This window comes from Squalius cephalus (assembly GCF_949319135.1).
Source record: "Squalius cephalus genome assembly, chromosome: 12".
NCBI lineage: Eukaryota > Metazoa > Chordata > Actinopteri > Cypriniformes > Leuciscidae > Squalius > Squalius cephalus.
Window position 1 is genome coordinate 1,774,204 of NC_137133.1, and position 22,202 is coordinate 1,796,405.

Here is a 22,202-nt window from a genome sequence, read left to right on the forward strand (position 1 = left end):
AACCAAAATTGCCAGTAAGTTGCTGTAAATTTTAGTCATTTTTTTACAGTGACTTCAAAAAATTACAGTAATAAACAATATAATCTCTTACAGTGAGATGGTTAAAGACAACTTCATAATGTAAATTCGCAGTAAAACAAGAGCAGTACATTACTGTTATGTCAGCATCATTTTGCTCACAGTAATTCATAAGAAAATGAACCAGCATGCATTAAATGTACTAATGAAATACTACTTAAGAGGGAAGAGAATCTACTTTAAAAGGGGAATTGTCACAGCATAACAGGGTTGAATAGAAAGCACAGAGCAAACCAAATAATAATTAATTATTATGTCATGATGATTTAACGGGTTTTAAACAAACAACAAATAGCCTACTGTCCACTAAATATTCGATGCAATATTCGATGCAATATCTTATCAGTAGAAAATTTTGGGCACACCGAAAACAAATAGCATCGTTTGATTTCTGCCAGTGGACCGGATTACAGAGCCATTTATTTCACTATGAAACAAAAATCTGCCATAAATCGCCACATGAACTCGGAGAACGCGTAATGCGCGCTCATCTCCCGCTGGTTGCTCGCGCGCGCGCGCGCGCACACACACACACACACACACACACACACACGAGATCCGTAGATCCACTCACCTCTCTGCTGAGCTCCACAACTCCGCCATAGCAGCCCGACGAGCACGAGAAAACCAGGTGTGTTCATGTCCCAATCTGCCTGTTGTTCATGAGCGCTCGGTCGAACACCAGGAGCAGTCCAAGATCCTTCAGGAACTCCTCCAGTGACTTTGGGAAGTTTGGGCAGTTTGGGACGCTGGTCTGGCAGAGCCCTCCTATCCCGGGCGCTTTGAGGAGGGGGCGTCCCGTCCGGAGATCACATTCCTCTGCGTTTCCTCTCCAGGAAAACTTCTACAGTATCATCTCTCTATCTGCAGAAATAATCCCTAAAATCAACATAAGGGATAAATATTGAAATATATTCTGAACTCCATATATTTTTAATTGATTAAGTGGCTCAAATTACTTTATTTTATTCAACAAATTACATTTGTTCCCAGTTTTGGATAAATTGGTATCCCTGTTACCCATTCTGGCATAGTTTTTATTATGTTATGTTTTAGTTATAATGAAATAAATGTTCTGTTTACTAGCCAAATAACACCAAGCAGCACTTTAAAGTGTAGACACTCTCAGCACTGTAAAAAATAATCCTGTAAGAAAAATAAAAAAATGGTAAACAACTGGCAGCATCATAAAGTAAAATATGTTGTGTTACTGTTTTTGAAATTAACAGCTAAATACAATTTTGTCAGCTACAGTATACAACTGCAATCTGCAGTTATGTAACACAGCTGTAAAAAAGTTTGTAAAATTATTATTATTTTTTGACATTTTATGTTGCCTTTCCCACTCTTTTTTGCATTGTTTTGTGTTGCAAAATAGTTTTAATGATTAAATGTGAAAATTCTAAAATAAAAAACAAATCATTAAATACTATTAACAAAGAGCTATAATAACATGGATCTCTTTTATGATAATTGCATAACATTTATGAAGCTGAAAAGGTCCTTGTTAGTGTATTGTAAAGAGTGGCCAAAGCATATTTCTAGTTCCACAGAAGAAAGAAAGTCATGCAGGTTTAGAACGATGTAAGAATGCGTTGAACTAATGAACTAATTTTCAACAACAGGGATGAGACAACAGAAAACTAAATCCAATAAGTGCATAATGTATTCAAGCTGTGATGCATGCTGGGAGGGGAGCTCACAAACCCTCCACAAATCAGCACGATTTTTCCATATGAGCTTGTTTGCTCAGACTCGGTTAGGCTAGTTGGGACAGTTTTTGGAGGAATAGCATGTGTTCAAGTAGATTCAGTGTAACTCACAGTCTCTGGACAGATCTTTCCCCATGCATTATGAGCTGAGCTCTGCGTTCAGGCGTTTCTGGACTTCCTCTGCTCCCTCTAGTGTTGGACTCACAGATTTGGTCTCCTCTGCATATTCACCAAAAGCAGACAGTCCTCATTTGGACAAAACGGAAAGCATGACCTTTTCCAAACAGACATCTATAGGCAAACTCACACTGTCAGTGATTATAATGTTTCAGTTCATTGGCCTGTCAGTCGTCCGCACTCTTGTGTTGCTGTTGCCCAATTTAAAATGGATGCAAAGCCAGGTTCTCCTCACAGGGTCGATGGCCCGGATCTCGGTTATGCACTCGCAGTGCTCAGACTGACATCCGGCCGGACACTACCACATTCCTGATGGATGTCAGTTGAGTTTGGCGGGATTGAGACACTTCGTGTGAAGTAAAGGTGTGAAAGCCAAGCAGTTTTGCTCTCCTGTGCACTCTTTCCTCATTGAGTGGCTGAGCAATGTCCCGTTTCCAGCTTTCGTGGGTGAAGACCCATGCGGAGGCTCTCTGGATGAAGCGCTTCTGTGCGGATGCTGAGGAGAACCGAGGTTTGGTGGACAGGGATGAGCTGGCTCAGACGTATGGAGACTCTCAGGCTTCTAGTCCAGAAAACCTGGAGGACGGCGCTCCCGGCACACGGACGAAAATCACTACATGGGAGGCGGGTTGGAACGTCACCAATGCCATACAGGTGAGCACACACACACACACACTCAGACCTGCATCACATATCTGTAAGCATATTGTCATTGGTACGACACTGCCCGGCCAAAAAAAAAAAAAAGTTGCTATTTAAATAGGCAAATGCTTAAGATTCTATGACTGGATCATTATTGCAGTGATTATTATGTTTCTTGCATGTTATTGTTTGGCATCAGTTCTTCTAACACTAATTGATGGAGTGCGTAGCTTTTCATTTCCTAATCAACCATGTATGAAGACACATCATAGCCATATTCCAGCATGACAATGTCAAGATTTATTCAGTACAAGATCTTGACCAAACATTGATGCACCTCTTGATGGAAGTAACATCACAACATTTATTTCAAGAGGTGCATCAGTTTTTGGTCAAGATCATGTATGGACAATGCAAGAGTCCATCCCTCTGTAAAGTCTCCTCCAGCACGTCTCAAAGACTTTCAGTGAATTTAAGCTTCTTCATGCTCCTCACATCCATTCTTTCACAATCTGAGCCGGATGAATCTTGATATGGTCATGCTGGAATATGGCCATGATGGTTGTTTAAGAAAGAAAAAGCTACACACTCCATCAATTAGGGTTAGAAGAACTGATGCCAAACATATAAAATGCTAGAAACATGATAATCACTGCAATAATGATCTAATCATAGACCCTTAAGTATTTGCCCGTTTAAATCCAAACAGTGACTTTTTTTTTTTTTTTGGACGGGTAGTGTATAAAAAAATGCAATGATAAGTTCTTGGGAATATTGCTAAGCTAATGTGCAGGTAATGTACACACACCACAACACACTAAAAATGAATTACTCTTGCTGGGAGTGTCACGTATTTGCACATGCTGTCTGTGTTGTTTTAGCAGCCGATTCAGAAAATGAATTATGTAAATCAGATATCGGTGCCAAAATAAAAGAGGCTAGATTAATCTGAGTGTTGGGTTTTGAGGATGCAGCAGACCAACACGATCTCGCACACTTACTGCATCAGCGCACTGCCAACACACACTCACCGCAATCAGATCTGAATATAATAACTGCTCAGAACACTCATACATTTGTCATCGATCATCAGCGGAAAACACAAATAAACATTAAAGTCTGTTTACCACCTGCTTCTTGTGAGCTGTAATAATGCAACATTAATTGCGCCAGACAAACACTGATTTTGCAAGAAAACAATATGGAATATCTACACATTTTTAAAACAAGAATTTACTTGTGAAGCAATTATCCAAGATAACAAGACTTCATTATTATGAATACATCAAAAATGCAAATAGTTTCTTGTTTTAGGCAATGGGATATAAGGAAAGTATCTAAACTAGAGTATAGCTATGATGAAGATGCAGGTTTTTTGGCTGAAATGCTTCTCTCAGAAGTGTGAAGTGTTTGGGAAGTGTTATGTTATGCTCCTAAATTAAAATGTTAAGTAAACGATCATCAGCCAGTTTTCTACCCTCAGATCCTGCATGCTTGGAGTGATTGCATGACTGTTTGTGTGCGTTTGAATATGCCTTATTTACTTTATAGCAGCATAAATCCTTGTTTATGTGAATGACACCCCATTACCTCATCTGCTCGTTCCCATTTGAGGCTGAGGGTAATATTTAGAGCTGTTAATGATCACACTGCTCGTTATTGCTGCTTGAGCTTGTTTAATTCATCCTTCTGCTTTACTTTAGAGCGTAATGTGCCTCTCTTTCCCTCTTCACCCATCTGTCTCACTCTCTGTGAATCTATCTTTCCTCTGACAAACCCTCGCTGTCTGCTATCTTCTAAGGTAGCATCCCACTGAAGTCTGCACAAACACTCTTCTGCTCCTCACGTTAAACACACAGGAGATTTGACTCTCGGTTGACTCAACGCTATCTCACGACCAATTCGAACGTATTCTTACGAGTGAGTAAAATGTGGCTGATTCATATGATTTCGAACGACCTCACTCGTACGAATTCGTACAACCTCACTTGTACGATTTGTCTAAACCCAAGTGACAGTTAGGTTTAGGTTTAGGCAGGGCTTGGTCATTCGTACGAATTCATACAAATTGGGCAACTCGTAAAATATGTACAATTTACCAAAAATCTTACAAATTCGTACAAGTGAGGTCGTATGAATTCGTACGAATTAGCCACCTCGTAAAATTCATACGAATTGGTTGTGAGATCGGGTTGGTTGACTCCAGTAGAGTTTGACCAGGAGGTCAAGGTTCAGTTGGTTATGCTCAGGGTGGAATTTGCGCTTAACTGGTTTGGGAAAATAAATCTCATTGAGACGAATGGGAATGCTAATGGATAGCTCTCTCCAGGTGCTGTAGACCTCCCTGTGCTTGACATCTACATGTGTTGCTAAACTAATTATGTTTCCCCAATGAGCATTAAAAAAACACAAATTGTTATGCATAATTAATGAATGAAATAAATTTGTATTTGTTACTTTTGACCCCATCTGCCATCTTATTCACAGAGCTTGTCACAGTGCAACACAAGCAGAGTTTTGGCCAACATAGCTAACATTTGGTGCAGCCGTCAGAAGTGTGTTTCTGAAGCTTGAGTGTTGTCTGGGTCGGCAGCTCACTAGAGTCTGGACTCCTCTTTCTCTCTTTCGTGTGTGTGTGTGTGTGTGGATGATGAGCTGTCGTCTGTTCACAAGAGATACAGTCATTAGGACCCTGAGAGGAAATGAATGCAGTGTTGTATCTTTATTCATTGTGTCTAACACAAAGCAATTTACAAACAATTACAGTCAAGATAAAATATCTGTCACTTAGCGCCTCTTTAGAGATGACTGTGACTTCATTAGTGGAGGGGTGTGTGAGAGGGTGTGATTTCATTACTCCCATCTGCTGTACGGCTGTGACTGTGTTTTTCTCACAGCTGTGTGTGTGTGTGTGTTTGTAAAATCTCTCCTAGTCGTCTTTATATGCGGATGACACAAGCGTAACCCCTGTATGTGCTCAGAATTTGCTTTTTCATTGCATAATGGAGTTCTCCATTATGGTTCATTCACGTATCAACTTTGCCTCTCGTTTATCATAGAATGATTTAGGAGTAGTCTGTGTGTGTTAGTCCTGTGATGGACTGGCCATCCTTCCAAGGAGTTTCCCTGCCTTCAGTCTGAGAATCTGGGATAGACTCCAGCATCCCTGTGACCCTACAGAGGACAACTGGATGGATGGACTGATTTAGGAGAAGTAACAAATAAGAGTAACAATAAAACCAAAATGTGAATGTTGCTGGCCTGATTTGAGGAATCTTTCATGTTTGGAGGAAAAACACTGCAGGAAGATGCACACGATCAAACTGAATGTTAGGTGTTTGATCCAACCTGATCTCATGAGAAATGTTACATCCCAGGTGTAAAGCTTGTCTAGGGTAAAGGAATAAACAGTGAAAATATAAATAAAAAGATCTGGGGTGAGGGAGTGTGCCCATCCCCTGCCCCGCACAACAGACTCATTCAATTTACAAAGATTTATCGATAAAATATGTATAATTGACAAAGTAAATCAAAAGGAAGCAACGCAGACTTCAGGAGGGGGTAACGCCAAAATAACAAGCAAAAGTACCCTCTGACTAATTAGGGAGTAAAACTACTTAAACTACCAAAAGAAAACAAATTCAGATTCAGATTCTGTTACCCTCGGATTGCGAGCTACGGACAGGGCCTACGCCAAAGAACTTTATAACACAAAACTAGCTGAGCTGTTAATAAATTTATGCTTTGTTACGTCATTTTGCCTCCCGGGTCTTTCTGGTAGAACTACAGCTTCCAGCGCGTTTGAGCATATGAAGGTAGAATCAACAATGAGCACTAATGGTAGACCTCTATAGGCTACAATAGGCTTTAACTTAGTGAGAATATCACACAGTCTTGTAAAGCCCAGCTCAATCGGCCCAATGGAGGCAGCCGATCAGTAGGTGAAGGTTTTCTGCGCGTTACTGTCTTTCCTCGTGGCAAAGTAATTTTTTCGTATGTATTTTCTCGTTATTTCATCTGACTCCATAAATTAAAAGGTTTTAATGATATCTGTGCATCATTAAATGTTAGCGAATGTTTGACTATTCTTTACTGAAAATAATGTCAGAGTCCATAAAATCAAATGTTTACAATTTATTATGTCAGGTATAAGTATCATGCCAATTACATAATCAGTTCAAAGATAATCAATACAAAACATCAAATGCTCTGGAATAAAGAGAAGAGATGCGAACCCGACATTAGAAAGTATATGACGCTGAGAGTCTCAGCATTACGGGCTGATCTGAGGTACAGAATCGCCCCGAGCCTCTTGTTGCATTTCTTTATATAGACAGAAACTTCTTTTCCCATGGAAACATTTGCTAACAATGAGAATTTGCATTCAGAGTTTACACCTTTCGAGAGCAGGAGGCCATTTGCCTGGAAGACCAACCCTCCTTTGTGTGACAATTATCTCTAAACTCTTAAAAACCTTATTACCTTTTGTTTTACTACTTTGGGAATGAGACCTTTGTACCAGTCGCACTGAGACATTTCAAATGATACCAAACATGTGTAATACTGTATGCTAATTATTCACATTAAACCATATAGATTCTTGGGTGAATTTCAGGTGTTCTCAGCATGATAGAAAGAGGGAATGGGGGAATGGGGGGTCAAGGGAAAAGATGTAGATTAGGATTGCTTAGGTGAGACTTGCGTCTCGAATGATGGTTTCACAAGAGAGAGTTCAAATGTTAATTTCCAGAAAGGTCCTTTGTCTTCTCAGGGAGTGGTCGCTTCTCAAACAGACTGCCCGGCATTTTCTAATTTCTCCAAGTCTTACAGTCTCAACTCTACACATTGCAAAAGTGCAACAGCAAAAGGCAGGCGAGGGACACAGCACTCTGGAAGGCAAGCTTCTGTTTGAATCTTCTTCTACTGTTTTTATTGGCGGTTGGCAAACAGCTTTAGGGTGCATTACCGCCACCCACTGATCTGGAGTGTGGACTAAGGATCTATACAAACACCCAACTAATAAAAAACTAGTGATGGCAATTTCAAAACACTGCTTCATGAAGCTTCGAAACCTTTACAAATCTTTTGTTCCGAATCTATGGTCCGGAGCGTGTATCAAACTGCCAGAGTCACGTGATTTCAGTAAACGAGGCTTCATTATGTCATAACTGTTTCGAAACACTTCGAAATTTCAATGGTTCACTACTGGGGGCGATAATCTCTGTCAACACATGAATCATGAGGAGTCACTGAGAACCAATGAACAAGTGTCTGTGGGTTTTACCTGATCTCTGATCAGTTTTATACATTTGTAGACATTTAGACAATGAATAATGGAAGTTAATAGTCTCTTATTGGCCTTTTAGCTGAGCCATTCATAGAGCAAACAAAACAAATCCTGTCAATTGATAAAAGAACATAATGACACTTGATAATCTTATTAGGTGATTAGATAATTGCATTTGAAAGATTTTACTTTCAATAAAAAATTTGCAATAGATTTGTAAAAGGTGTTTTTATTTTTGGCATGGGTTTTTGTTGCATTTACACTGTTCTGACCACTAGGGGTCACCGTGGAGACGGGTGTCAGATTGTTTCGAAGCCTCGACAAAATACGCCACATTTGCTTCAACTGTTTCAGTGTTCCACGAAGCCTTGATCTGCCCACCACTTTAAAAAAACTATAATTCTTAAATTCTATTAAATAATCTTGTTGATCCTAAATACTCTAGAAGGAGTTTCCAGCCCTTGTCACCTGCAATTTTTTTTAAAGAATATTACTGATATTTTGCTCTCCATTTTCTCTTGGTGTATTCTTTAAAACTTCTCTCTCTAAAAATAATACTTCTGGCAATGCAATAAAACATGGTCCACTGCTTCTTCCTCTCCACAATATTCACACTTTCCATTATTATGCTTTCCAATCATGTAAAGATAACTGTTTATTCGTATTCTTGTAATAACCTTATCCTCTTTTCTATTTCGTCCTCCAGACCCTGTACTCCCAACTAATGGATTGTTTTAAACAGATATCTTCATTTACTTTCTTTGTTCCTTTGAATCTGCCACATCTTTTTTATTTGTCCTTTAATCACCACTTGAACTACTGACTTACTAATATTTACATGTATGTGCTTATTCACACTTTTCAAAGCCTAAATTTTGCTGCTTTTATTAGTTTAAATGTAACCTCTCTAAGCTTCTTTTGAGCTGCAGCTTCTCCACAGTAATGAGCAGCAGGTGTGAGCGATCACCTCTCTCTCTCTTCTGCACCTGGTAAACCGGCAGAGAACATGCAGAGAGACACAGAGAGAGAGAAGAAAAACACCAGCACCAGAATATACATTACCATAATACACATCCATGGAACGTAACAGAAAATATAACTATTTTACCAGTTGACGATTTCATATAAATCCAGACAATTTGATTCAAACTAAATTGTATGATTTTTAGAGAAAAACACCACGTCTACACGGGATGCCGCAGCAGCTTGAGGCTGTCTACTCTGGACATGACAAAGCAACCATTTGTTCTTCATGTCAGAAGTAGCAAGAGCTTGAAGTACGCTTGAAGTTCGTCAGAAATAGAACTGGGAATCAGTTTACGGTCAGGAATTTGTCCTGTCACGCCACATCCAGTGAAGACAGCAGTACTGATTATAATGTGTTCTGTTTGCTTTTGAAGCTTTACGCCGCTCACGTCTGGTGTAGACACGGCGTAAACATATGAATTACACTGTATGACTCAAAGGGCACCTATTATGCAAAATTCACTTTTACATGGTGTTTGAACATAAATGTGTGTTGGCAGTGTGTGTACACAACCACCCTATAATGATAAAAATCCACCCAGTGCTTTTTTAAAAATCCCCATAAATCATAAGCACTGTCTCAGAACAAGCCGTTCTCAGATTCGGGGCAATGTGATGTCACTTTGCACAGGCCCCTCCCACGACTGTTGATTGACACTGCAGTTTTAGCGTAGACCCGCCCTGAGTGAGCTGGACACAGTCCGCCAGTGTTTCGACACCGGAGCAGCTGTAGACAAGAATGTCTTCTAAGTGATTGAGGTGTTTTGTTATAAGATATAAGAATGAACATAGCAGTCTTCATTTACTCCTGTTGTTACTCGAGGATGGATCAGTACAACTGTTTGTGATCAAGCTTACAGTCTCCGGAGCAACAGGCCAGGGCCGTTTCTAGCTTTTTTGGCACCCTAGGCGAGATTTCTACCAACTATTTACTCAGGGTCTCAAAACGTTCATGCAGTGATTCAATACAAACATCCACAACATTATTGAAGAAACAAACCTCCATTTGTTTCATTGCATCATTATAAAAAAAAAAAAAAATCAATTAAAAAAAAAAAACTCTTGGTGGGGCAGGGGCTCTCACTGGCGCCCCCCAGCTGTTTGCGCCCTAGGCCACCGCCTAGTTTGCCTATGCCTAGAAACGGCCCTGCAACAGGCCTAACGTTACTGGTCACGGCAGTAATGGAAGGGAGAACGCGCACTTTATTACAGTTCATCTGAGTCGTTTTACGGATATAAAGTTTACCAGTTTATTAAGACCCCCTGAAAAGGTCTGTATATTTATTTACTGTTAGTTGTAACAAGTGTTTCTGTGTAATTGGCTGTGTATGTTGATGATAATATAAGGGAGAGAGAGAGTTTATAGATAGGACTTCTTGTAACGTACTGTGTTTATTCAGCTCTTACAGTGATTTTCTGGAGTAAAACGGATGCTTCATCTTTAGTGTGAAGTACAATAAACTTCATAAAACTAATCAGTATATTTTTGGCCATCATTCGGATGGGGTCTGCTACAGCAGGCTTGTATTAATAACTTAGTGGATAAAAGCAAAATGACAAATAAATTATAACTGTAATTAAAAGTATACCTGTTCCATCTCCATACAGCATATTAATGGGCTCTGTGGGCAGTATTGTCTAAATGAACACTGCTACTGAAAGTTTCTGTTCTGATATTATCATTCCATGAGATGAGATTGTCCTGACAGTTGAGCAGGAGCTCCTGAAGCTCCGCCCTCTGTGCCGGGAGCAGCGGCTCACTTGCATTTAAAGGGACACACACAAAAACGTTTTTCTCGCCCCCAAAAAGTGGCAATTTTAACATGCTGTAAAAAATGATCTGTTGGGTATTTTGAGCTAAAACTTCACATGCACACTCTGGGGACATCAGATACTTATTTTACATCTTGTAAGGGGCATAAAAGGTGCCCTTTAAAATAAATTCACCACCAATTCGCCAAAACATGAAATGGTTACAAACTCTAATGAGAATAAGTTGGTTTGATCACATCAATTAAGAGCAATAGTAATACTCATGCTTTACTTAATATAGGCAGCTCTTGACTTACAGTAAAGACGATATACTAAGAGCAAAATCGAAGAATAAACTGGTGTGATATCATTCTGAACGAAGCATGCCAAAACAATTAGGAATTCTTCATTTGGAATTTCAGGGAAAGTTCACACTGGCTGGCTAACACCATTTTTCCATGACAGAGATGTAATAGGTAGTTGTGGCTCTGACCTCCCTCAAGGTCAGGCGTGAGTAAAAACATGAACACACTGGAGAGCAGCTTTATAGTAGTTCTGAAGCTGTAATTCTAACTGAAAGTGACACTGACACTGTTTTTCATGTCTAATACTGTAAAACTGCTGCTTTACAGCAATCTATAGTATAAAGTGCTGTATAAATACACATGATGTGACTGGAGTGCTGAATCACAGAGCTGGTGCAAACATCCCTTACGAAAAAGAAGTTTATTCAAGTGTGCTATTAGTATACTTCTTTAAATCTATTTATATATATATATGTAATTCTCAGAAATAGACTTTATGTCCTTCTCAGAAATAAACTTAAAATTGCACTTAAGTATACATGACTTACATGTACTGACAGAAAGGTCTAAGTATATTTGGCCTATACTTATACTAAATCTGTTGATTGAAAGTTTAATGAATTATTACTTAAATAAATTATTTTAAACAAATACTTTTTTTTCACATAGCTTTACATACAGTCTTATAAACTTACATTGTTTGAAAATATTGATTTATAAAGAAAACAGATCTGTTCCTAATTCTGAGAATCAGATTTTTTGTGTAGGCTAGTCCACTGGTAGTGTACTTAGGAATTTACTTTTCCCACCATTGACTGAATTTTCCGGGAATCCATGTTTTCACTGTTATACAGTAGGGGGTGCTGTTACGCATCTTCTGAAAGACTACAGAATCTCCAGATCAAAACACAGGAGAAGAAGAAGCAGAAAGTGATAGAAGATCATCAAACATTAAACAGCATATAAGTTCTAAACTATATACATATATAGTAGTATACTTAAAGTGCAAAAATAGTATATAAATACTAGTAAACTATAAATTATGTTATGTTAACTAAAAGAACACTTACAAATATACTTGCAGTATAACTAGTAGTTTACGGAGTATACTTTAAAGTGTACTTTCATAAACTAAATGTGCTACACGTATTTGACTAGTAAACTATCAGTATACCTATAAGTTCACTTGTAGTATAGTTGCAGTACAAAAAAAAAAATTGTTGTAAACTAGTTGTGTACTCAAAGTTTACTACTGTTACACTTAAAGGAGAACTCCGGTCAATTTTAACATTGAGCTCATTTTTTTGTACATTTGGAGTGCTGTCAATACAGAGAACAACGACAAAAATCGGTGTTGCCTACACCGAGTTATTCAATTTTTAAAATTTGCACCCTGTTGACTTCAATGGGGCAAGTACTAAACCTGCTTTTAGCCTCTTAACATCCTTGATGTGTCATTACAAGTGCACAGGTCATGTGAGTGATTCCTTCAGAGTGAACACGAGTGGATCTGACTGCAGTAGATGTGAAAGAAATGTATAAAAATGATGTTATTTAAGCCAGCGCAAATACCTTTGTTTACATCCTGTTTTTCGGTTGAAGTCCAAAGTAGTCGATTGCCGAGTTCACGCGTGTGATCATAGGTATTAAACCTATGCGTGTGAACTCTGCAATCGACTACTTTGGACTTCAACCGAAAAACAGGATGTAAACAAAGGTATTTGCGCTGGCTTAAATAACATCATTTTTATACATTTCTTTCACATCTACTGCAGTCAGACTCACTCGTGTTCACTCAGAAGGAATCACTCACATTTTCTGTGCACTTGTAATGACACATCAAGGATGTTAAGAGGCTAAAGCAGGTTTAGTACTTGCCCCATTGAAGTCAACAGGGTGCAAATTTTAAAAATAGAATAACTCGGTGTAGGCAACACCGATTTTTGTCGTTGTTCTCTGTATTGACAGCACTCCAAATGTACAAAAAAATGAGCTCAATGTTAAAATTGACCGGAGTTCTCCTTTAAAGCATAATTAAAAGTATACTTTTACGCACTAAAAGTGGGCCAATTTAGTCCCAAGTAGTATTGAAACAGTACACTTACAAGTAGTACATTGATATAAGTATACTTACTACTTAAAAGTATACTTAAAGGATTAGTTCACTTAAAAATGAAAATTTCCTGATAATTTACTCACCCCAATGCCATCCAAGATGTTCGTGTCTTTCTTTCTTCAGTGGAAAATAAATGAAGTTTTTTGAGGAAAACATTTCAGGATTTTTCTCCACACAATGGACTTCAATGGCAACCAGAATGTTGAAGTTCAAATCAATGCTGTTTCAAAGTCTCTGCACGATCCCAGCTGAGGAAAAGGGTCTTATATCTAGCGAAACAATCGGTCATTTAATAAAATAAAAATTTATATACTTTTTAACCACAGTTGTTCGTCTTGTGCTGGTCTGTGACATGCCAGGCATTACGTAATCACGTTGGAAAGGTCACGCTGGACGTAGGTGGAAGTACCACCCCATTGTTTACAAAGCGAACATGTGAAGACTAATACAAAAGCCCTTTAACAAAAAAGGTAAAACAATGATCTCGGACGATTTTGAAGTTGGAGGAGAAAATGAGATGGAGTTTTTCGCCCTTCCCTACCTTCTTGAACCGGAGTACACAGATGAAGACCTTAGGCAGATGGAGGAGACCGCTAAGTCCAGCGTGACCTTTCCAACGTGATTACGTAATGCCTGGCGCGTCGCAGACCAGCACAAGATGAACAATTGTGGTTAAAAAGTATAGAAATTTTTATTTTATTAAAACTTAATTTCTTTTCCACTGAAGAAAGAAAGACATGAACATCTTGGATGGCATTGGGGTGAGTAAGTTATCAGAAAATGTTCATTTTGAAGTGAACTAATCCTTTAAATATTATACTTGAACTTTACTAAAGTATACTTAATTTAAAACAAAAACGAACTTGAAGTATACTTATTCTTCGTAAGGGATATCTTGATCCAAAATAAGTTTAAAATGAGATCTTAAACTTTGATTGCAGACTTTATATGAGCACCGTTTAAGACATTGTTGAGATCTTTTTATAAATTCTAGTGGAGACATGAGGGATTATCAGGGTCTGAGAAGCAGGAGACTCTCTAGTTAATCTCCTCATTGTCTAGGAGGATCATGACCTGATGTGTGCCTTTGTTTCCTCAGGGTGTGTTTGTGCTGGGTCTGCCCTACGCTCTTCTGCAGAGCGGGTACGTCGGTCTGCTGTTGCTGGTGTTAGCCGCACTCATCTGCAGCTACACTGGAAAGATCCTGGTGTCCTGCCTGTACGAAGAGGACGAGACTGGCCGCTCGGTCCGCGTCAGACACACCTACGAGGACGTGGCTAAAGCCTGCTGCAGACACATCTGCCCTTACATCGGGGGTAAGGTTGTGAACGCCGCACAGGTAGTGGAACTCGTGATGACCTGCATCCTATACTTGGTGGTCAGTAGCAATCTGATGTGTCACAGCCTGTTTTTCCTGCCTCTGACCCCGGCGACCTGCTCCGCCATCACCTTCCTCATCCTTGTCCCCTGCATGCTGATCCACGACCTGAGAGTGGTGTCGCGTCTGAGCCTCTTCTGCTCGCTGGCCCAGTTCCTCATCACCTTCATTGTGATTGGCTACTGCCTCCGTCAGTCGCCACAGTGGGCCAGTAGGAGACTGAGTGCTGTGACGGTGGACTTTGATGGCTTCCAGGTTGCGGTGGGGGTGATTATCTTTAGCTACACATCACAGATCTATCTGCCTACGTTGGAGGAGAGCATGACAGACAGGTTAGACTTCGGCAGCATGATGAACTGGACTCACGCTCTGGCCTGTGTACTGAAGACAGCGTTCTCCGTGATGGCCTTCCTCACATGGGGAGAGGAAACCAAAGAGGTGCACTGATCCCACATGACTGTAGTTGCAGGCTACACTTATAATTACCAGCTTACAACTACATACCGTAAAACTTCAAATAATAGCCCGGGCTTTTATTTTCCCAAATCGCCGAACTGCACCGGCTTGTATTTGAGACAGGCGTCTATATGAGACAGGCCTTTAATTTAGTGTTGAGATGAGCATGACAGTAGGAGGTTACCAAATCTGTGTTTGTGTTTAACAAATCAGTTAATGTAAGAATTAGCCTACTATATTTCCGCCGCACACCAGACGAGAAGCGCAGCGCCACATCTTTAAAATTCGAACACATTATTCTCTATGAGTGTACATTGTCTCAAATCATCGTTGATGTATATACTGACTTCACCCTGTGCTGCAATATACATTCAGTTTTACATTCATTTACAGAAATCAGCTGCTTGAATGAAAACTGCTGACATTATCGAATTTTCAGGTGATATTCTCAATTCATTCAGTTAACGGAAAAAAACAAAACGATGTGAGCAATACAAGTTACCGGTAATATCCATCGAGCCTATGAACTAGTTGCCAGAAACACATCAACAAGAAAGAATGAAGGCTACCCTGTAAAACAACTGCAGGGCTGCCAACTTTTGAGTTTAGCTTCGAGTGAGATTTTTTTTTGGGGGTGGGGGGGGGGGGGGGGGGGGGGGTCTGTAATTACAGAGTCTGTAATTGTGATTGTCAAAACATTTGGTAACTAACTGGTAGGATACAGTTTTTATTATTGCTTGACAAAAAATTCAAGATTTCAATTCCATTCTTGTGATTTGATTCCGATTTTGATTCAATGTTGACTAATTTGGATACATGTTTATTTTAAATTTTATTTACAAAAATAATCTCACCTAATGCTGTAAACATAGAGGGCCCAATCTGCTGGTATTATTAAAGGTTAAAAATAACAAATTAAATTAAATATAATGCAGTTTTTGTTATAATAACAATTATTTAATGACATAAGTAAAAATATAATACATATGTAATATAGTGCTCAGCAAAATCTCCTCTCTAGCTATTTTTTCTATTCAGTGAACATGCTATGGTCATTATATGGCTTTCCTGAGGTAAATGTAACGTTATGTGACATAATTGCTCTCCTGCTGTTATATTGACCTCTTTCCGTGGTTGAAAAACACTAATTGGTCGATATTATGTATACTTTTGGTAAGTTGTACTGCATCTTTAAATAAAAAAGTAACAGATGATCGGTTCACGTGCACTTGAACTGAGGCGCTCAGCGATCTGTCAGGTCACATTTACAAGCGCTGAATTTCGTAATAAATTTGACGGAATCTAAGAGCTGAGAATTGGTTTAATATTAAAAGTACCTCTTTGCTCCGCAATTTTTCTGTGTGTGAGAAAATGGATGTGTGGCGTGAGAGCGTGTGAAAAGTGTCAGTTGCGTGAATCTCACGCTCAATGCGTGAGAGTTGGCAGCCCTGCAACTGCAATCATGTGATACAAAAGGACCCTATATTCATCACTATCATCATCACCGCGATCCTCAACTACAAGTTCATTGGCGAATTCCTCCTCCTCCTCGCTCTCCTCCACTTCTCCCTCTCCGGCCTCCGCTAACTCGGCCTCCGCTAACTCTGCCTGCATGCTTGCGCTAACATCTCCGCCCAGATGCCAGGACTCTCTTGCGTGTGCAATCTGCTCCATGGGACTAGCTTAAACAGACGATCTGACGGGTTTTAGAAGATTAAATACAACCCGAAACTAAAAAACAGACTGGGCCTCTATTTGAGACCGGCCTTTATTTATCCAAACCTGTAGCCACACCAGGCGTGTAAAAGAGACAGGCGTCTATTTGGGACTCGGCTATTATTTGAAGTTTTACGGTACACCATAAAAATGAATGTAATGTAGCTGGGTCTAAAAAGTCTTGATTACCCAGCATTGCTGGTCACCAGCATAAGGAATGTTTTGCATGCTGGGACCAGCAAGGGAGGCTGGTTGCTGGTGGACCTGCTACAGTTTCGCTTGAGAACAGCATGACTATGCAGGTCCACCAGCAAGACCAGCACTATTCCAGCTCTAAATAGCATAAACCAGTCTGGAACAACATGGAGTTCATGTTGGTTTATGATGGATTTTTCACCAGGAATGATAATCATAATCACGCTTGTCAAGTCGTGAGATATCGAATGCTGTGTCCGGGTCCAAGCCAAATGAAAACACTCTCTCAACAGCCATTTATGAACTCTCACTTTTTGAATAAAAATGGCTTAAATTTGGTTGTTACACAGCAAAATCCCATGTGTTTAATGAACACCGCTCAGTGTTCATATATGTCCACACTATATAGTGTTAAACTGAAGCAGTGTTGGAGTTTATTAGATAATTAAGAGATGACTGATCATTAATGATGACACACTGAAGGAAAGAGTCACCATTGTGGTGATCAGTGTTTCCTGCGTTACTATGTAAGAGACAGAGTAACATTAGATGATGTTGACTGTTAATTAACGTCATCGTGAAGTGGTCTCTCTCACTGAAGAGTCTGAAGTCTAATCACTTATCAGAAGTGTATTTTGTTAATAATTTGTTTAAATATTGTGCTACTGACCATGTAATACTATTGTGAAAATCAGACTTTCTGAAAAACTAAAACATGTTGTGAGCAGGAAGTTAATGGTGTTATTTAGACACTAACACTAACTCAACAACAACAGAAAATATTTGAATATTTTTTTGATTGTCATAATTGTTGAGGTTTGTGTGATGAGTGTTGATGTCTAAGTGAGTCTCAACTTTTACACAAGAGGTTGTAGTGTTTTTGAAAGATCTCACACATATCTCTTCAATGTTACAAGTGATATTTCTATTATAATGGCTGAATTTATTACTTTTTTCTTCATTAATGCTTCAACTTCATCATTATTTAAACCAGTCATGAACCAGTTTGATAGTTATTGAAACAGACATGTCAATCAGATTTTTCTTTTGCACAATGTGTCTGAAGTCAGTTGTAAGTTTCTGTTCTTGTTGTTGCTCTTTCCTTCAGTGATTCTACTTGTTAACAACAAGTGTTTGAATGTTTCATGAACATCATACTAAATTACGTTCTATTAACATTAAGGAAACTGGACATTTTTTATGTTCTTGGAATGTGACAAATCAACGTTCCTATAATGTTGAGTTGTTAGTAAAAATTACGTTTAAAGAATGTTTCAGGAACATAATTCTAACCTTAAAAAAAAACGTCCCAGTAACTTCAAGAAAACTGTCCATTTTAACATTTCCATAACCAAAACTGATTCGTTTGGAAAAATGTGTTAGCTGGGAAACCAGCCTGGGCCAACATGGAATTCACTACGCAGGGCAGGAGTGTCCAATCATACTCCTGGATGTAAGGAAACCTGGTGCGTAGAGTAAGTGCACAGTGTATAGTAAATCATGTGGGACACAATTTATCACATGCATGTATAGTAGCTATTTAACAACAGCTTTAAAGGTGCATTGCGCAAGTCTCTGAGTTTTTGCAGAACTATGCCCCCTCTGGCGACAAGCGAAACTGCAACCAGAGGTGTGCACGCTCATGGACCACACGCATGTGTCTTTGTCTTACGTGGAGTTTGCGTTGGGGTTTGGAATGGACTACAAGCCGGTCTCTTTGAATCCATCTTCTACTTTTGTCGCTCGAGTTGTCTTCGCTGATACGGAGAATGGCGGCGAATACACAAACCTGCCAGACATAGCCAGGTGAGCGTGAACGCGCATGACGTCACGCCCAGTCTCAAATTCCATCCCGAATCCCTCTTATTTATTTTACTGTACAGGATTATAGAGGCAATCGCAGTGATCAGAGAAGGGCTTATTCAGCCCATCAGGCAATTGTTTAAGCATGTATGGGTTAGAAAAACGGGTATTTTTAACATGAAATGTTGCGCAATGCACCTTTAAAAGTAGTTCATCTAATGAAAATTTTATACAACTTTCTGTTTTATTTTAATTGTAGTACAAGTTTGCATTGTATTCAAGTGATAGTTCACCCTGTTAGAAATTAAAATTATTTACTCAACCTTGTCAGGTTCTAAACCCATATTACACTGGAGTCGTTCCCAGGGTCCTGTGTTCCCCTGATTTATATGTCAAATAATGAATACTTCCCAAGGTTAGGTTTAGGGGTGGGATTTAGATACAATGTTAACCCTGGGAACATAGATACACTTCCAACATGATGTGTTTAGCAGAATATCCAAGCTGCTTTTTCCAAATCATGGAAGTGCATGGTGGCCACGGCCGTGCTTGGCACCTGTCCACTGGCATTTCTATCCAGGTAAACAATCCCTTAAAGTGGACTTTAATATATCTATTGTTTTTATTTTAGGTGATAACAGATAACCTGCCCACAGCTTTGCGTACGGGGGTGAACCTGTGTCTGCTGGCGAAGGCTCTCCTCTCGTACCCTCTGCCGTTCTACGCCGCGGCAGAGATACTGCAGACCGGCGTCCTGAAGCTGGACTCATCCGCAGACGGGGCAGAGCGGTGGACACTGCTCCTGCGTGGCTCTCTCCTCCTCCTCACCCTCATCATGGCGCTGTACGTGCCTCATTTCTCTCTCCTCATGGGCCTCACGGGCAGCGTGACCGGGGCAGCCATGACGCTCCTGCTCCCTGCCCTTTTCCACCTGCAGCTCAAATGGACTCAGCTGGACGTGAGCCGGAGAGCGGTGGACATACTGATATTATTGCTGGGCTGTTTCTGCAGTGTCTCAGGGGTGATATGTTCCATCAAAGGGATGGTTACAGCCTTCGAGGACACATAGATTACAAATAATCCTGTGTGTCTGTAGTTACGTTTGCTCTGGTTGGTGGTGTTTGGTTGTTAATAAAGTTAAACGGAGCCGTGTCTGGAGGTTAATGAGCCTGCTTTGCTTCCTTCCACAAATCTGACTGTGAAATGTTATCTAGCATCGAGTGTTGTCATAATTCACCATGTTCATTGCTCAGGCACTTACCAGGCCAATCATGCATGAAAAGCACACGAGATGCTGTTCTACAGTGTGTTTATTATTCCCTTCGTTGTCTCTGGAGCGCAGTAAACAACTTTTGACAGTCAGTTAACTTTATGTAAAAAACAAATCATAAACATACTGCTAGCAACTAATAGGCTATTAAATTATGAACAGCACTTTTTCATAACTGCCTCAGTTTGTGTGTTTCTCTCTCTGCGTTGATGAGAATATCAGTATGAAATTAGATTTGCTCCTGCAACATGATCAAGGTCAAACAGTCAGATCAAGTGTTTATCTGTGATCTGGTCTTCAGTTCTGAATGAACACTTCTTTAAGCAATAACTATGTAACTATATAGTCACTGGTGAATGTTACCATGACATGAGAACACACACACACAAAATATATATATATATATATATATATATATATATATATATATTATATATATATATTTTTACAAAAGCTTACCACACAGAAAGCCAAACTCTTCAGCACTATCTTTCCTATTTTAGAGCCTGGCCTTTTTCCTCTCACATGCTTTGGTCAGGTTCATACGGAAGCCCTGAACCGCAACGTAAAAAAAAAAAAAAAAAAAAAATACGTAAAAAAAAAAAAAAAGAATTACGTAAAAAAAAAAAAAAGCTATCATTTCGAGATTAAAGTCGAAATATTTCGAGATTAAAGTCGAAATATTTCGAGATTAAAGTCGAAATGTTTCGAGATTAAAGTCGAAATGTTTCGAGATTAAAGTCGAAATGTTTCGAGATTAAAGTCGAAATGTTTCGAGAATAAAGTCTTCCGTAGAAGTTGTGTGTGTGCTTGCCGTTATTTCACATTGCCGCACAGGCATTCATGCGTGTGCGTGCGTGTGTGTGTAAACTGGATCTACACAAAATAATAGCTTTTTACTTTTATCTGGGCTTTCAACAAAGGGATATATTCTACAGGTCTACCAACCCAGACAGCGACATAGTATCGGCCCAGAGCCGGCCCACATCTGGGCCATGTGGAATCCACGTGTACCAGATGTGGGCTGAATCTGGGCGACACTATGTTGCTGTCTGGGAACATGACATTAGGCTATAGGACTTTATCAAATATACTGTCAGACTGGATCAAGATATCCAGCTTTATGAATGAATGAATGAATGCATGAATGAGGCATTTATATAGTGCTTTCATATGTCTACTGTAGGCCTACACTTAAAAGCGCTTTACAATCATTTCAGGGAATCTTTCCTCAACCACCAGTGGTTATTATATTTGAGGAAATTACGGGATCCGGCCAAATGATTGGATACAGAATGATGCACTTAAAATGTATCCAGAACGTACAGTGTCTATTATAGACGGCAGTTCGACTTCACAAGCGCATGTATTTACACACACACGCACGCACACGCATGAATGCCTGTGTGGCAATGTTAAATAACGGCAAGCACACACACACAACTTCTACGGAAGACTTTATTCTCGAAACATTTTGACTTTAATCTCGAAACATTTCGACTTTAATCTCGAAAAATTTCGACTTTAATCTCGAAATGATAGCTTTTTTTTTTTTTTTTTTTTTACATACTTTTTTTTTTTTTTTTTTTTTTACGTTGCGGTTCAGGGCTTCCGTAGGTTCATGTTTACAGACACCACTCAGTAACTTTTATATTTGGTCCATTAAACAATTGACAAACGCGTTGGAATGCTACTGTGCATGTCTGGTACTGATGCATTTCCGGTAGTGACATTTTTATATCTCCGATTTTTCAAAACAAAATGAAAAGCGTGTAATTTTAAAGTCTAGCGAAAACAGAACAGCCTCCCTGCAGAAAGACTTTGGCAGGTTCACACGGGAGATCAGGGATCCTGGGCATCTTTCTCCTAGTGTTTTCAGAGCCAGTAGAAAGGTCTGTATTGCCCTAAGTTATTGTAACTGTGTCTTCCTGTAAACCGTTAGTGTCTTGCGGACTATTCCACAGGTGCATGTGCAATAATTGTTTATGGTTCATTGTACAAGCATGAATTACATTGTCTTTTTATAGTCTGGACTCAAAGGATCATCTTATGGCTCTAAAGATAAAAGTAGAAAAACAATTATAGGTATAGACTATAGCTCTCTGTCACTCACAGTCTTAAAAATAAAATAAAATAAAACAAATGGCTGGTGGCCAAGAAAAGAAAGAAAGAAACTGGCCGCTTCACTTTAAAAGCAAACAAAAGGAAAGATAGTTTAACTGCAGGTGCTCACGACCAGAGAGGACGCAACCACTGAGAAACATGGACTTCATTTTAATAGTGACATTT

The 22,202-nt window shown here is 39.4% G+C and overlaps 2 protein-coding genes across 6 annotated transcripts in view; one reads left to right on the forward strand and one right to left on the reverse strand.

Annotated features, from left to right (window-relative positions):
• The window catches only part of lama2 (laminin, alpha 2), a 250,998-nt gene extending 250,122 nt beyond the window's left edge, over positions 1-876 (reverse strand). For all 5 annotated transcript variants that reach the window (XM_079887440.1, XM_079887439.1, XM_079887438.1 and 2 more), the window contains exon 1: positions 653-876. In XM_079887440.1, the coding sequence (XP_079743566.1) occupies positions 653-719 (67 nt within the window). In that variant the 5' untranslated portion in view covers positions 720-876. The remainder of the gene's footprint in view (positions 1-652) is intronic.
• A 1,514-nt stretch (positions 877-2,390) lies between these two features.
• LOC307168604 (vesicular inhibitory amino acid transporter) lies at positions 2,391-19,712 on the forward strand (the record flags this gene model as incomplete). The annotated part of the gene is made up of 3 exons (XM_079888733.1): positions 2,391-2,621; positions 14,195-14,911; positions 19,275-19,712. 3 exons carry the CDS (start codon positions 2,391-2,393, stop codon positions 19,710-19,712), a joined length of 1,386 nt encoding a protein of 461 aa, XP_079744859.1.
• Between the last annotated feature and the right edge of the window lie 2,490 nt (positions 19,713-22,202).